This window comes from Temnothorax americanus, unplaced genomic scaffold, assembly GCF_048541705.1.
Source record: "Temnothorax americanus isolate GAGA-0224 unplaced genomic scaffold, ASM4854170v1 Scaffold22, whole genome shotgun sequence".
Classification (NCBI taxonomy): Eukaryota; Metazoa; Arthropoda; class Insecta; order Hymenoptera; family Formicidae; genus Temnothorax; species Temnothorax americanus.
The window spans coordinates 3,415,450-3,430,383 of NW_027509360.1; the positions used below are offsets into that span (position 1 = coordinate 3,415,450).

Genomic DNA, 14,934 nt, shown 5'->3' on the forward strand with positions numbered 1-14,934 from the left:
GTCGATATGATACATCGTATCATATGTTGATTGCTCATGGAGGTCGATCTCCGTTTCACTGTAATAATTAGACGGCTTATACGAGAAATGCATGATAGCCTCTATTACTGAGTTATTGAGATGTTGAAATATTATTAGGAGAAAATGTATTTGCAATATGCCAACATATATACAAATAATTAATTAAATATACATATTTTTAATTTATAAATAATTAAATTTAGTCCAATTTAAATAATAATTAAATTAAATCCAAAATAATACAAGGTATTTCATGACTTTCACACTTATTTAATTATTATTAATTCGCTATCACACATAAAACTCAAGTATTACAGCGTTAGATCATAAAAATGGATGAAGTATCCGATCGACTTTCACGTAAGAATATGCTATGTTTTAAATGCTCGATTCAAACAGTACGGTCAAAGAGGGTCACGTGAATTATTCGAGAGGCGATTAGATCGACCGCAAAAGCTCGCTTCGCGCTATTACCGGTAGAGAATACGAAATACGAGCATAAAAGCGACGTGAGGGATACAACGGATAGTCCTTTAGCATGCAAAGTAGATAGCCATACACTATATCAGGTTGTTATAGGAAATTATGAAAAAGACACGGTTGAATTGTTTTATCATTTCGTAATGATCACAAACCCTACGAGAAACTTCCTAAGAGAATATGTTGAAAATTTCTTGTATGTGTTGTAAAATAATACTGATCGAATCAAAACCGTATTTACGTCATAGACTTAATATTTAATTTGGTCGCGTTTTAATCTTATTCAAGAAATTTAAGAATTTTTGTCATAAAAATTGGCCACAAACCTTCTTTCTCCATGAAATCCGATTACCGTTACATCGTCGTTCCAGCGCAAAACGATGCGGCCGAAGTCGAGCGACGTAAAATATTCGCGCGACGATTAGATCACGCGAGAGGCTCGCGCGCCCAACGCGCTTTGTCTCGCATTAATGGCCACACGCCACGGGATTTTTCCGTTCCATGATGTAAGAAGGCGGGCATAGGACGCCCATAGACACGGGGCACGTAAACCAGGCGAGCGCGGCTCGCCGCCGCGCCGCCGCCGCCGCCAGGGTCCGTCGCGATGTATCTCCTCCACCTCGCAAGTAAGGCCGAGCGGAAGTAATCGTTTTAACGCGCAATGGCAGCGATCGTTAAGTACGTGCGGGTCCGGCGTTACGTCAGTCGGCGATCGCGCACACGCGATCGAGCGAAGACTACCTACGTATTCCACGCGGCTACGCCTCGGACACATTGCGCCCGACCCACGCGCCCATTGTCTTCCCTTTCGGAGACAGACGGCGCGTGACGTAAGGGCGAGAGAAGGAGAAAAAGTTAGAGTCGGCGTTAGAGAAGGAAAGGAGATGAGAGAACCGGCCGTATACGTGCGTACTGGCGGATACATTTCATCGGTAAAAAGAATCCGCCTGGAAATTATAGGCAGATATATACGTGGATATACGTAGGACGGCCGATCGCGAAGGGTATATCAAGATCTAACGTCGCGACGCGAGGACTCCCATCGGCAGCGCGGCGCGGGGGAACAAGCGAGGAAGAGGACGTGAGAAAATAAAAGCTCGCATTGATGATAAATCGAGGAATGGGCGGCCGAGTCCGATCCCAAGCCGATCGGCCAAACAATGTTCGCAGATGCGGCGAAACGCTCGTGGTAGCGGGACTGGCCTTACGTAGTAACCTTGATCGTGGCTCATAAATCCCGTATAGGTACGGAGAATGGCAGGAATCATTGTACGAGGTATTGTACGGGTTCCTCTGATGCGCGATACTGCCTTGATACCAATCCAATGGACCTTTAAGTAGCGACGTGAATATCTTGTGATAAATACCAATTTTTAGTTATCTTTTTCGTGTCGGAATATACATAATTGTTATTTGCAACCAACATTTGAAACTACATTTTCGATATCTTTGCATTTTTAATCAAAAAGTTCTCTCTCTACTTATCCTCTAACAGCGAAGAACAGTATCACGAGCAAAGAAGTAAATTATATTTGCAAAGATACTTACTGTTAGTATTGGTGATTTTTTGCATTAGTCATAAGAAGATAACCAACTTTGAATATGTACGCGTGTTTGTCGCGAAATGTTGTCATTGAATCCATATAAAAAATAATCACCTAAATTACAATCAGCCAATTGGATCAGCATATACGATATCATATCTTTTCATTCCTATATCATAATATACATCACGTTAGTCATCGATATATATTTACATTTGCATCGTTATATTACGTTTAACACCTGACTCGACGTTGGACAAACAAAACTCGCGGTTCTGTCCTTTGTAGACCGAAGAAGAAACCGTGATGACGAACCTCGCTGTCCCTTGATGAGATCACACGAAAATCCTTTAAGAAGAGTTTCGGAGCACGATGTCAATGTTGCGATACGTCGCACCCACACGGCCTCGATTTACGTACACGGGTCGTGAGCGCCGGAATCGCGAGACGAGAGGCGAGAGAGGAGAGGAGAGCAAAGGAGACGAGACGAGACGAGACGAGACGCGGCGAATAATATTCCGCGGGTCTCACGGCTCTGGCTCGACGTGAATCATGCCAGTTCCGGTCCGACCCACGCGTACGTGTCCCTGAAACAGCCGGTCTCGCGCTCGTCTCGACGCGCATCCCTCCAGTCTGAGTGCTCATCTCGATTACGGTCGCAGTTTGGGAGGAATTTCGTCGGACGAATTCTCACGCTTTTTTTCTTCCGCGAAGGCGACACGACCGTTTTATCAGCGTGCCAAAGCGGATCTTCCGTCACTCGTCGTCGTTACCGATCCGCTCACGGTGACTCGCGTTTCTAATTTTAGATATCCATGTTTGACAAACTCGTTATTATGCGCGATTGATGACGGTTTCCCATCGCTTATGCAAGATAATAAATGTACGATCATTTATCAAAAACTGATCAGAAGTCGATCAGTTCAACTCCGTAGCGATTTTCAACGCTAGTTGACATTATCAGAAAAGCGTGCATTTTATGTCTTTTCAAAAATAATTTTATCTTCTTCTTTTTGTTACAGGATTCTTTTACAGTTCCGTGAAGAAATTGCTGGATCATCTGTCCATAAGTTGGGACAGCAAAGTAACGAACGGGTTAATTCTCACGCTGACGGTTCTTCGTGTAGAACGGAGACGGTATGTACCATCCAATTACGCCTTGGTCTTACGCGCGTAAGCGTCATTTAATCGCAACCTACGTGACTAGTGGGAATCAAGCCGTTAACTCCGATATAAGACACGAAATAGACACTCCGTCGAGAAGCAAAACGAGTACACGCACATTTCTCGTTCACCCGTATCATCCCGTATGACGGATTACGACTCCGCAATTTTAAGTCATTGCTTATTAACCCTCAGGAAGTCACGATTAATCTGACAGATACATAGAAAACTTTTTCTTAAAACGAGAAATTCTAAAAAAGAAATAAGAAACGTCAACTCTTGTAAGTAAAAATTTTTTACCGTTGCCATTCCGGAGATATTCCAAACAAACTGTGTGTACGAGTCTGAGTCGAATCGTTTTTACTTCGTCTTTTTTATTTTTTTTAACACAAAAACGAAGTTATCAATAACGAATAATCAATTTATGCATATCTCAGATATACGCGACTTCCCATGAAAGTTTTTTTTAGCATCGCGAAAGTTTAGCCTTCCCACAGTGAAACGTAGACTACATCGGTGACTGTTGAAACTTGGCCGAAAGTATCGTTGAGGAAAACGAATTTTCCAAACACTATGAAATGTAAACTATGATTCGAAGGTCCATTTCCAGTACGGATATTTTACAATCGTGAATTTAAAACTCGGAGGAGAAAGATATATTTCTCTCTCTCTCTCTACGAAGTAAAATTTATATTCGTCTCCGTACAGATTCTTTAGGGAATCATCGCGATATTCAAACCTTCTCCTTTCGTAGCTCTTCCTCGATTGGGAGATGAAATAAACTTCAATATACGCGAGGTTTTATGAAACACGAACCCGTAGTACTTCTTTCGAGTCCGCAATAAACTTTCGGCCAGTGTTTGCGATACATTTCATACCGCGGCTGCCGAAACCCTTTTATATTACCTTGATTTTACGACGCGGTCGGGAACGTACATTGATTCTATAACAAATATAAATAAAACAAAACGCTAATATATTTACAGTCATCGGTATATATTATTTCCTGATACATTCAAAACCAGACGGCCGTGTGCCGTTGTCATTGGCGTGAATCGAAATACTTTATTAATAGCATTTCAGTGATCTTTCAACATTATGCTGAGTATTATTTTGAAATTAATCGTATCATACAATATATTTTTTTATACTTACACAAAAATGTTTTATTTATTAATTTCTATGTGGTCATATAAAAAATTTCAATGAAACGTATGATATTTTATATACGGAAAGAACGGTTTTGCTGAAGTATCTAAAAATTTAGCTAGATACAGATCTGAAATTAATTTTGTTGCACCATCAAAATAATTATAGTAGATCGCTGAAGTATGATGATAATGCTGTAAAAAATTTTGACATTTTAGCAATCAGTTTGTATGTCCTGCATAATTATTTTGACGGTCCAACAAAATTATTTTCAGATCTGTATCTAGCTAAATATTTAGATACTTCAGCAAAACGTTCTTTCTATGTAAAAATAGCGAATATCTTAATAATTAAAAATTCTGAAAGTAACCAGAATACACCGACATAAAATTTTAACAATAATATTCATAAGTAAAAAAGCTTTTTTTAGCTTTCTTTTTACATCGTTAGTATTTAAATTCGGGTCTCAGAATAACAGGTAATAACATAATTCCACGAACAACCTATGCATATCGTCATTCCTAATCTTTAGAAGTACAGCGACGTGTGGAAATTTACCTCGAGGGAATTTTATTCTATGACTGCGACGGTATCTTATGTCCTTAATATGTCTGTCTCTTTAAACATTTTTCTAGCTAATAGCAACAGTTACCTTTGTCACAAAAGTGTCAGTTCACTCTTGAACTGTCCTCCATAGATAAAAAGATATAGAAGCGCTTTCCATGTGTATTATGGAACGAACGTATAAATAATGTTGCGATTCACGTATTTAGTCGTTATTTATCAACTCTCTTTAATATTTACTGAAACGTTATCGTCTCAAACTTATTATAAAATAATCTCATTACGTTTAAATTTACTCATGGCAAAAAGAGATAAGCTACTGCAGTGGCAAATTTAATGACACCTAACGATTTTTTGCAGCAACAGCATAAGGTTTTCCTACTATTGCTAAATTATAGCTCTTGCTACAAAAAAAATTAGGAGTTACTAAATTTGCCACTGCAGTAGCTAATCTTTTTTTCCGTGCTGCATTATTTTACACGTTACGTTAAGCCAATCTTTTATTAGAATTTTAAAAATGGGGGAATCATGTTGAATGAATAATTTGAATGCCAATCTATCGTAATTCGATAAGGCCATATGTCTTAAGATAGTCCAATGCTCGCGGGGTCTTGAGCAATCGCTCCGCTTTCGTCGCGAGGCCAAGGCAGTCACGAGGGGGACACAATGCAACGGGCGCTCTGACGGAACACGCGTACCCTGTTATAAGGATCCCCACGCCCTCTCGAACCCCACACGGCTCGTAATACGAGAACGGGACTTTGTGCCACGTAATACTGGCGCAGCACGGAAGTCACAGGCGTTCTCCCGTTGGAACGTGAATTTTCAGCCCCCTCCTCCCTTTTGGAACGGACCTGTGCAGGGCAGGAACTGGATCCCGCACGACCGGAAGAGGATCCGGAACGGCAGAATAGCGGCAGCAGTGACGCGAACGAGGGATATTTTATTGAATAATTTGACAACGATTGTTCGAGGAACATGCGAGTATGTGACGTGGATATCTTTTGTGATTTTACACTCCTCATTGTTATGATAACTGAAAAATCGTAGAAGAATGAAGACAACGAAGAAATCAACCGCAGGAAGAAAATTACTGCACAATAGTGTCATTAAAGTGGATAATTTCACAGAATCTCCGCGAAAGCAAGTTCTTACGTTAGATCTCACATCTTGTGATGGAATTGTTGAACAGCATGCACTCGTGATATTCTCTTTATTTTGAAAAAGCTCCATGAGGATATTTTAAGATAAAATCAGCTATTTTGTGACAATATTCTTTTATTCTTTTAATATTCGTAAGAAAAAAAGAGAAAATTAGAAAATTTTATTCTTAAATAATTAAATTGTGTAAATACGAGAGCATTGGTGTGTGCCAGAATGTTATTTTTCCATTTCGTACTATCGTCGAACTTAATTGCTCGATTATAATACAATTGTTTATCTCTAACCGCGGCAGTTATTCCCGATGTTGAATAAAACGCTGAGCGGTGCGTTTCTTAATTGGTTTTGTCGCGATAACTTTTAATAATTGATAAAAGAGAATAATAGAAGAATCGATAAATAATCGACACACTCTGTTTGCGCGAATGGCTATAGACGCCACATTCGCGATTACGCACACATCATCGCTGGGAAGCCAGAGAGAGAGAGAGAGAGAGAGAGAGAGAGAGAGAGAGAGAGAGAGAGAGAGAGAGAGAGAGAGAGAGAGAGAGAGAGAGAGAGAGAGAGAGAGAGAGAGAGAGTCGGGAACTTCGTTATTACAGAATATCGGGCGTCGCAAACGCGAGAGATACGATATTTTTCCACGCTGAAATTCTTTCGCCGCGCGCCGCTTCTATTAATTACGCGGCTGTCGTTTGCCGGCGCGGCGGTAGCGGCAGCGAATCGCGCGCTCGCTGCCCGACGCCGATGCGCGGGCGTCGTTAATTTTCCGGGACCGATTTTGCCGCGATTCGACTCGAAACTCGAAACGCCGAACGTTCCGAATCGCCTCGCCGCATCGCGCGCCGGTTCGCCGAGCCGGCCGTTTTTCACTCTCGGCTGTGTCGCTGTTCGGCCCGACGGGCACGCATGTGTGCGCGTGACACGGCCCACGATGGGGCGGTATCTCGCCCGCGGCCCTTTTTTCACGAAAAATCGCTGACGAAGACGAAGAACCGCAAGCAGTCCGATAGAGCGTGAAAGGCGCGATAACGCGCCGCTGCTTCTCGGTTTCGCGCGTCGGCATCACGCGTAAAACGCGTGATTATGTTAAGAATGTGCATGTAAATGACAGAATAGTTGGAGAGATATTGAAAATAACGCAGTATATCGAATTGATAGTCCGAATCTTTAAGAGAATTTTAATAGAAAGTTGTAATTAGAAGCTAAATTATTATTCGACTTTGAAAACAAAAAAGTCTGTAAAAATGGCAATTAACTAGGTTACTAAAGTAAATCGTTTTATGTTAACCATACAATCTAGATTTCATAAATATCATACATGTGTGTGTTCGATTAGAGTATTTTCGCTGTGGAACGTCTTAAAGTAAAATTTATATGAAGGCTTCGAAAACAAGATGTTTGCCGACTTGTCGTAAAATAATCTATTTTGCTTTTTTGACAATCTTTTGCAAGGCTAGGTGCCTGTAGCCATTCGCTTGCTTTCTTGTCGGAACTAGTTGACGATTCGTATCCAGAGAGAAAAAGGGACAAAAGGGAGATCGAATGGGGACCGAAGGACACAGGATGGCATTGGGAGAGTCCGGCAAATTTATGTCCAATTTAGTGGTGGATTCGGAAGCGGCGAGCGAGCAAAATTTTCGCACGGAGATTTCAGTCCGCACGGGCAATAAACCTTCGACCAGCAGAGCGAGTACGCGCGGCCAGAAAGCCGTGCATGTGAATATACGTGTGTGACGAGACAAAAAGAAAGAGAGGCGCATACATGAAGAGAAAAGGAGAGGGAGAGGGGGGAGAGAGAGAGAGAGAGAGAGAGAGAGAGAGAGAGAGAGAGAGAGAGAGAGAGAATAGTAGGGAAAGAGAGTTGAGAGCATTGAGTGACGAGGGCACATGGGGGTGGATTGGAGAGCGGACAAACGCAATCGGAATTGAATATCGAAGAGCGTGGCGAGCGGGACATTTCGCGAGTGCATGTGCAGACATATTTAGGGTGGATCCGATTCCGATTGGGTATTTTCACGGTTTACGTCGCCGGACTGAATGGGGACTAAATACATTTGGCTCTCGTTACAGGCGCTCGATCAGAAAGCGCGGCGGAACTTTCCAAATATTTAATATTACTCACAGAAATATATACCGGAATATTTGAGCACCATTAATCAAATATGAAAATTTCTGGATATTAACGTAATATTCAAATAATATACGGGTTTAAATATTATATTTGCACTTGTGCTCGACTTTGAAGTTTTATTTCATTATCGCCACGCACGGCAATAGTATATCGAGACTTTTATTATTTTTATTTGATAATACTATCTCGTGGTCCAAGCGGGTACGAAGACACAGTTGAGACATCGAAAAACCTGGGGAAAAAAAGAAGGAAGGAAGGAAGGAAGGAAGAGGGTGTAGTTTTCTTGTTTCTGAACCATGGTCCTCTCTGAGGAAGTAAGAAAGAGAGAGAGAGAAAGAGACATACAGCTTTCCCCTTTCTACTTTATCACCACATTCGTGCACTCCGGCGTGACGGTTGCAACCAGAAAGTGCCAGACTGCCTCGTCAGATCCCGTCGCCGCTGTTTTGTCCTCGTTAGGTGACTACCTCTCTTCGCTAATGAATCCTTTTCGTAATTAAACGGCAGCGAAGCGCAATCTCCAGGGGAGACTTCTTTAATTAACGACAATTAACGGCGGCAACGATTACGAAGCGCGGAAGATGACGAGAACTACGGTGGTGGCTGCGCGATGCGATATGCATGGTTTCTCTCGCGCGCGCTCTCTTTCTCTCTCTCTCTCTCTCTCTCTCTCCATTGTTGATCCCCGCTCATTTAAATTGTCAACGACGACTTCGCGCGTGCTTCGACTGCGAGAGAAGTCGCCTATTTCCCGCGCAAAAGTCGACCGTCACTGCGCTGATATTTAGTGATGCAAATGCACCGTCACGTTGCAACTACTGACGCTGCAACTGTGTTCTAATCCGATATCCCTAATTCTTTTTATTTCAGCAGATACGTGACATCCAGGATGCAGGAAAAATTATAAACTTTAAAGTTCCGAGAATCAATATATGCGCCTGTTACAAATTCCGAAACTATTTTTTGTTAATAATATAGCTCAAAAGATTATTAATAGATTAGATTGTATAAATTGCAGTTCACGTATTTTCTATTTATATATATATATATATATATATTTAATAATTTATATTTAATAAATTATATATTTTTTAATAATATTATAATAGATTTTAATATTATAATATTTAATATAATAATAAATTATATTTATTTAATTATTTTTATTTATTTTTTTAATACTTTGTTTTCATCGCGTAATCGCGCGTGCAATAAACAAGAAAAATTTATGAGAATGAACAACTATTGTACAGGTCTAGAAAATTAAAATCCGAAAAATTATGGTACGGTTCTAAAATTTTTACAACATTTTGCACTTACAATACTTTATATCGTTGACGTCAATGGGAATAATCCTCGACTTGTGAGTTTACAAAAGGTCTCGGCGAACTATCTGTTTTTCTAATGATATATATTTCAAACGGGAACAAGCAAAATCGCGGCTATTTTAATAGTGAAATATTGACAGAGAAGTTAATCAACATGACAAATAATATTTCGCATTTTCTCACGTTTCACATTTCACATCCTCGGGGATTTAAGAAAAGAGCAACGTTAGCGTAACGAGCAAATGTGTCCCGAGTGTATAAGCGGGACTGTCGTTGAATATTTCCCTGCTCGTATATACCAAGAGGAGATATATACGCCGTTCGCGCGTATAGGTATCCGGTGGACGACACGGAAAAGCGATCGATCGCCTCGTGATCGCCTCTCTCGAGCGCGTATTCGGGGGGCGGCAAAGAGATCTCCGCGATGCCTCCATCGGGGGCGGCACTTTACCCGTTCTCTCCGGATCGGTGCACGTTCGCAGGAATAGCGTCGGGAATATCCAAAACGGACTGTGTTGGCGGCCGCGCATCGGATTTATGGTGTAATGCAAATTTATCGGAATTTTATTCACCACCGCCACCGCGATGTTTCCATCTCCCTTTCTCGCCTTTCCATCGCTCGCCCTCGCTCGCGACGCGAAGGAAACGACGGCGCGGGGGTCAGAACAGAGGAAAGGACGAAGAGTAGAGACGGCGGCGGATCCAGGTTAGGTTCTCAAGAAAAAATCGCGATTTCTCGTAAATTATGAGTGTCATCAATTTCTATCTCGGTCTCATTGCGTCCGCCATAGCGGTACGTTACCACCGTTGTCTCCCTCTATCTACCTCGGGGTCGAAAAGAGCGCTATACAGAGGCTACACGGGAAAGAAAGCAAGAAAGGGCGGGAGACACGAGAAAGGGAGGGCCACCGGCGCGGAGCGGCGGCCGTCGCTTTATTATACCCCTGCTCTACCCTCCGTTCCTTTCATTCCTTTCGGTGTCCCGCAAGAACCGTAAAAGCGCCGCGCCGAAGAAATATTACGAGCGCGATTTCATGCCGGCCGGCTGCACACTGACTTATATACACGGTAGTAAGGATGATCTCTCTCGAAAGACGGGTATTGAACGTATATCACCGAGATGCGGATACTGATCATAGGGCTTACAGATACACATGTGAAACACCTACGACCGCGTAATGCACCGGCTGAGATGTATCGGCCTGTAAAATATATTTTGTACACTACCGCGCAAAGATGGAACTACCGTGCGACAAATTACTATAGGATTGAAACGGCAATATAAGGACGAAAAATTCTCTCTCTTCTCTCGGATTTCTTATTTGTCATTTTAACTTTATTACGATCACGTTACTTCTTAGCTATAATGAAAACATTAACATTAAGTATTTCTAATTATAATTTTCTAATATCGTTGAATCTAATATTTTGAGATGTGAAATTAAATTTAATTACTATTAAAATACAAAAAAGCGAAGATTATTTAATAAGAACAATTAATTAAAGACAAAAAAATTCTAGAAAATTGAGACAGTAAGAAATTTTATCTATATATAATTGTTTGGAATTTTTAATTTAGTTCCCAAGAGTTTCATACATATGCGAAATGGCGTCAAAGAGCATTGAAGCTCTTTGAGAATACTGAGAGAAGAGACTTAAAACTTTTAGCAAAGGTTAAACAGCAAAGCTACAAACAACGAGACATAATCGCACGCGCACGCTTTTACCCGTCTTTAGACTAAAGTCGTTAGAAAGCACGACAAGAATTCATCAATACGGAGCTAAGATGAGCACTCAAAAGGCACAGAACAATAAGTGATTAAAGTACTTATTAACTATCGCGATCTTGTTCTCGAATGGTCATTACAGCGTCTAGAGCTTAAATTACTTCCAACATACAAATTTCTGTCATCACGAATACCTATTTGACGGTGCATTCAGACCTCTCTTACACGGCTTCATCCTCAGTCAGCTAAGACGATCAGTCCTCTAAGAAGTTAAGACGATCAGTTCCATAGCAAATTTCTCTATCTAAAGGCCTAAATGTTGGAAACAACTTAGCTTACGATCCTCACATAATACTTTACTTTATCATCCTTGCATATGGTTGGAGAGACGCCTCGATACCAGAAAACATCTCCGTAGCTCCGCTGCTGCTGGGGAAAATCAAATATCTCTCCAGCAGGCTTTACGTTGTGAGAAGCACTCCATCCGGCATTATCATCCCGTTTGCATCATCCTGTTTGCGGGAAAAAGTTCTCTACGATACGCGCCTTCAGGAAGCTAAAGATATAGCGAAAATAACTCCCGCGGAACCTATAAAGTCTTTATCGTGTGCCTCTAACCAGACAACGAACAAATACGAGTACTCAACGATATTGTAAAATATAAGCAATGATGCTTTTAGAAATCTTGATTTTTAATAATAATTGTCTCAAAAGTGAATTGCGTAATAGAAATTCAAGTGGAATATTTAAAAATAAATAAAAATATGATTTTATACCTTTTTATACCTTTCATAAATTTGCTTTAGAGTATCTAAAGCAGAGCAGAGTATAGAATAAATTTCAGAGAAGTATTTTAAAATCACTCGTTTATATTCATTCACTAATTTGAAGCTCATTCACAGAAATATTTAATTTTAGCATATTAATGTCCGATATTAATTTTTTAGTTTCACATAATAATTTTATTAATATTACATACATATATTGATATTATACTTAAATTTATCAAAGCGAAATTTCAATCAATTTCAAAAGTAAAAATTTGCAAGATATACATATACGCCGATTTCTCGACGTGCCGGGGTTTTCGTAGTTTTATTGATCTTTAGTCCACGGACTTTCCAAACCCATAGCTTCGAGTTTTTAAACTCGGAATATACTGCAAAGCAGTTACTATATGGAGTCACGAAACGGCCGCTGCAGCTAAAACGGGCAAATCCTCGAAGGGACTACGGTGATTTTCCAGATGGACGAAGTTTTAAAGCACATCACGGGATGGTACGCGTCTCGGTACGACAAGTGTTTTCCGAAAACCAACAAGGAAAAGTCTGTGTAATCCCAACGGCTCTCCTCCCAAAGTTAACTAAAATTTTCTGCCTTTCTGAGCGCACCGCAATATCAAACGTAGCATGTTAAAAGACGGACGGGAAAAATTGTAAAATTATGAATTATGATATACGCGTAAACTGCATTGGTGAGTTTAAAAAGACGTGAGTTTAAAAGAAGATTTGACGAGTTTTTCTCGCCACCGCGGCAAAAAATAAATCCGCGATCAAAAACTCGCTCGTATATGCGGTATCTAACAATGATACGGAAAAAAATGTATCACAAAAGGAACTTGTATTATCAATTTAATTATCCATTATAAAAGCATCACGATAAATTCGTTATTAATTGAACCAGCAGATCCAATTAAAGGGAATAAACGTGTGCGAATGTTTGTGCGTAGACATTTTTACAGTCTCTTTTTGCCGTGAATCGATATAAAGCAGAGCTCCCGCAACCACACTTGCCCATGCAAACTCCCCCATACTTATATACCGCTATTTTTCATACTTTAAAAGCTTAATCTCACGAATTTATGAATTCTGCGTTCCCTGCCCCTTTTCTTTCTCGCCCTTCTGTCTCTTTTTTCTTAACGTCATTCATCAAGATCGCTACTTTGTTGGAAAAAATAAGAGATAGAAAAAAACGCGCAAACCGGAAGAAAATTATGATTCTTCAGAGTCGAAAGCTAATAATTCTTAGGAATCAGCAGAAGCAAAGAAATATCCAAAAAAGAAAGAGCACTTTATTAATATAAAATTTTACTACAAACTATATTATTATCTTATTCTACTGTATGCATGGCTTTAAAATAATTAGAATCATGCTTAAGTAAAATTGTTCTACAAGATTTCTTGGTCATAGCAGTTTTAAACTTAAGTTTCATTAATTTCCATATACATCAATCTTCTTGCGACGCCTTAGATATAGATATCAGTGAAGCAAACGCAGAGAGAGAGAGAGAGAGAGAGAGAGAGAGAGAGAGAGAGAGAGAGAGAGAGAGAGAGAGAGAGAGAGAGAGAGAGAGAGAGATACAGAACGTTTGCGACAATGAATATTCGCCGTTATTTTCCTAGGTGCGATCTAAATTACGAGCCTCGCGGATAATGCTGACGATGCATGCGTCCCGTGTTATCGCGAGAACAGGTTACGTCTCGGCGTAAAATATAAAGGACAGCATCGATCGGTTTGCATGGCTGTTCCGGGAGAGGATGCGGCCGTCACTTTTTCATTCGGGATTATCGCGACTGCCGTAGCGCGAGCCTTTGAAAAATTAGCCGGCAGCCTCCCCTCCGCTCTAGGATCAGCGCCAGCTTTTTTCCCGTGCGATGTAGCGGCCACAAAAGGGCGGACGGAGACAATAAATGGGATCGAGAACTCGCGGAATACTCCATTTACCTTCGTTCTCTTATCGCGTCCCTCACCCCCCTCCTTTGCCTTTGTATTTTTCGCAAATGCGGGGAAAATCCAGGCGAGCTCGCGAAAGAGCAAAATGACACAAAGTTAGCGAGGAGAAGTACTAATAACATTAATTGCAATCGATAAAACCGATGTGGTTATTTAATTTGATGTACTATTTAAAAAATTAGTTGCGGAATAATGTTGAAAGTATTTGATATTAATTTTTCTCAATTGTACTGCGTACCTTTCATGTAACAGTCCATCACTGGTACCGGGAAGAAAATTAAAAAGCCTCGCTACGTCTCTTGACTTTTATCGAGACTTTTATAGACTTCAATTTCATTAATTACATTAAAGTATTTAATATTTTTCACCAGTTCTCTCTCTCTCAGGAAACACATTACGAGTATATTCTGTATCTGTAATATAAAAAAATCACTCCGTCAGTATTAAAATTGTTCTTACATCAGGCGAATTTGTTTCACATTGTATACGAAAGAAACATCTTTCTCTAATTTTTCACATATTTCGAAATTCACTGATTTGTCATGTATATTATTATTATACCACTAAATAAGAATACAATCTGAGATACTTTGTTACCAATTTGATAAACGTTTGTTTCATCACATGCAGACGACTCGTTAATTACCGACATATACCGGGATCACGATGCGAGGAAAGCTCGCGATGCTCTCGCCGCTTTGAGGCGCAAAAAGGAGCGTCAAACGAAGTTGCATCGTTGAGGGATCAGACTGGCTGGCAGCCAAGTGCAGTTGATTTCGATGCGAGCCACACCGGAATACCGGAGAGCACGACCGACTGGGAATTGATCAATGTCCGGGACCACCGGATATTATGCTCTGTTATGGTCGAAAGACTCTCGATGGGTAAAAATACTGTGACGATACATATTTCGTATTTTTCTTATGGAA

The 14,934-nt window shown here is 40.5% G+C and overlaps 2 protein-coding genes across 8 annotated transcripts in view; one reads left to right on the forward strand and one right to left on the reverse strand.

Moving 5' to 3' along the window:
* Positions 1 to 14,934, reverse strand: part of Stet (stem cell tumor) — a 374,089-nt gene that overhangs the window by 302,770 nt on the left and 56,385 nt on the right. The window lies entirely within an intron of this gene.
* Positions 1 to 14,934, forward strand: part of LOC143898154 (uncharacterized) — a 185,999-nt gene that overhangs the window by 149,972 nt on the left and 21,093 nt on the right. For 4 of the 5 annotated variants that reach the window (XM_077407428.1, XM_077407427.1, XM_077407429.1 and 1 more), the window contains one exon: positions 3,068 to 3,182. In XM_077407428.1, coding sequence (XP_077263554.1) covers positions 3,068 to 3,182 — 115 coding nt within the window. Of the gene's footprint in view, positions 1 to 2,624; positions 2,929 to 3,067; positions 3,183 to 14,934 lie in introns of those variants that run through there. The other variant, XR_013257122.1, reaches the window with a different exon arrangement.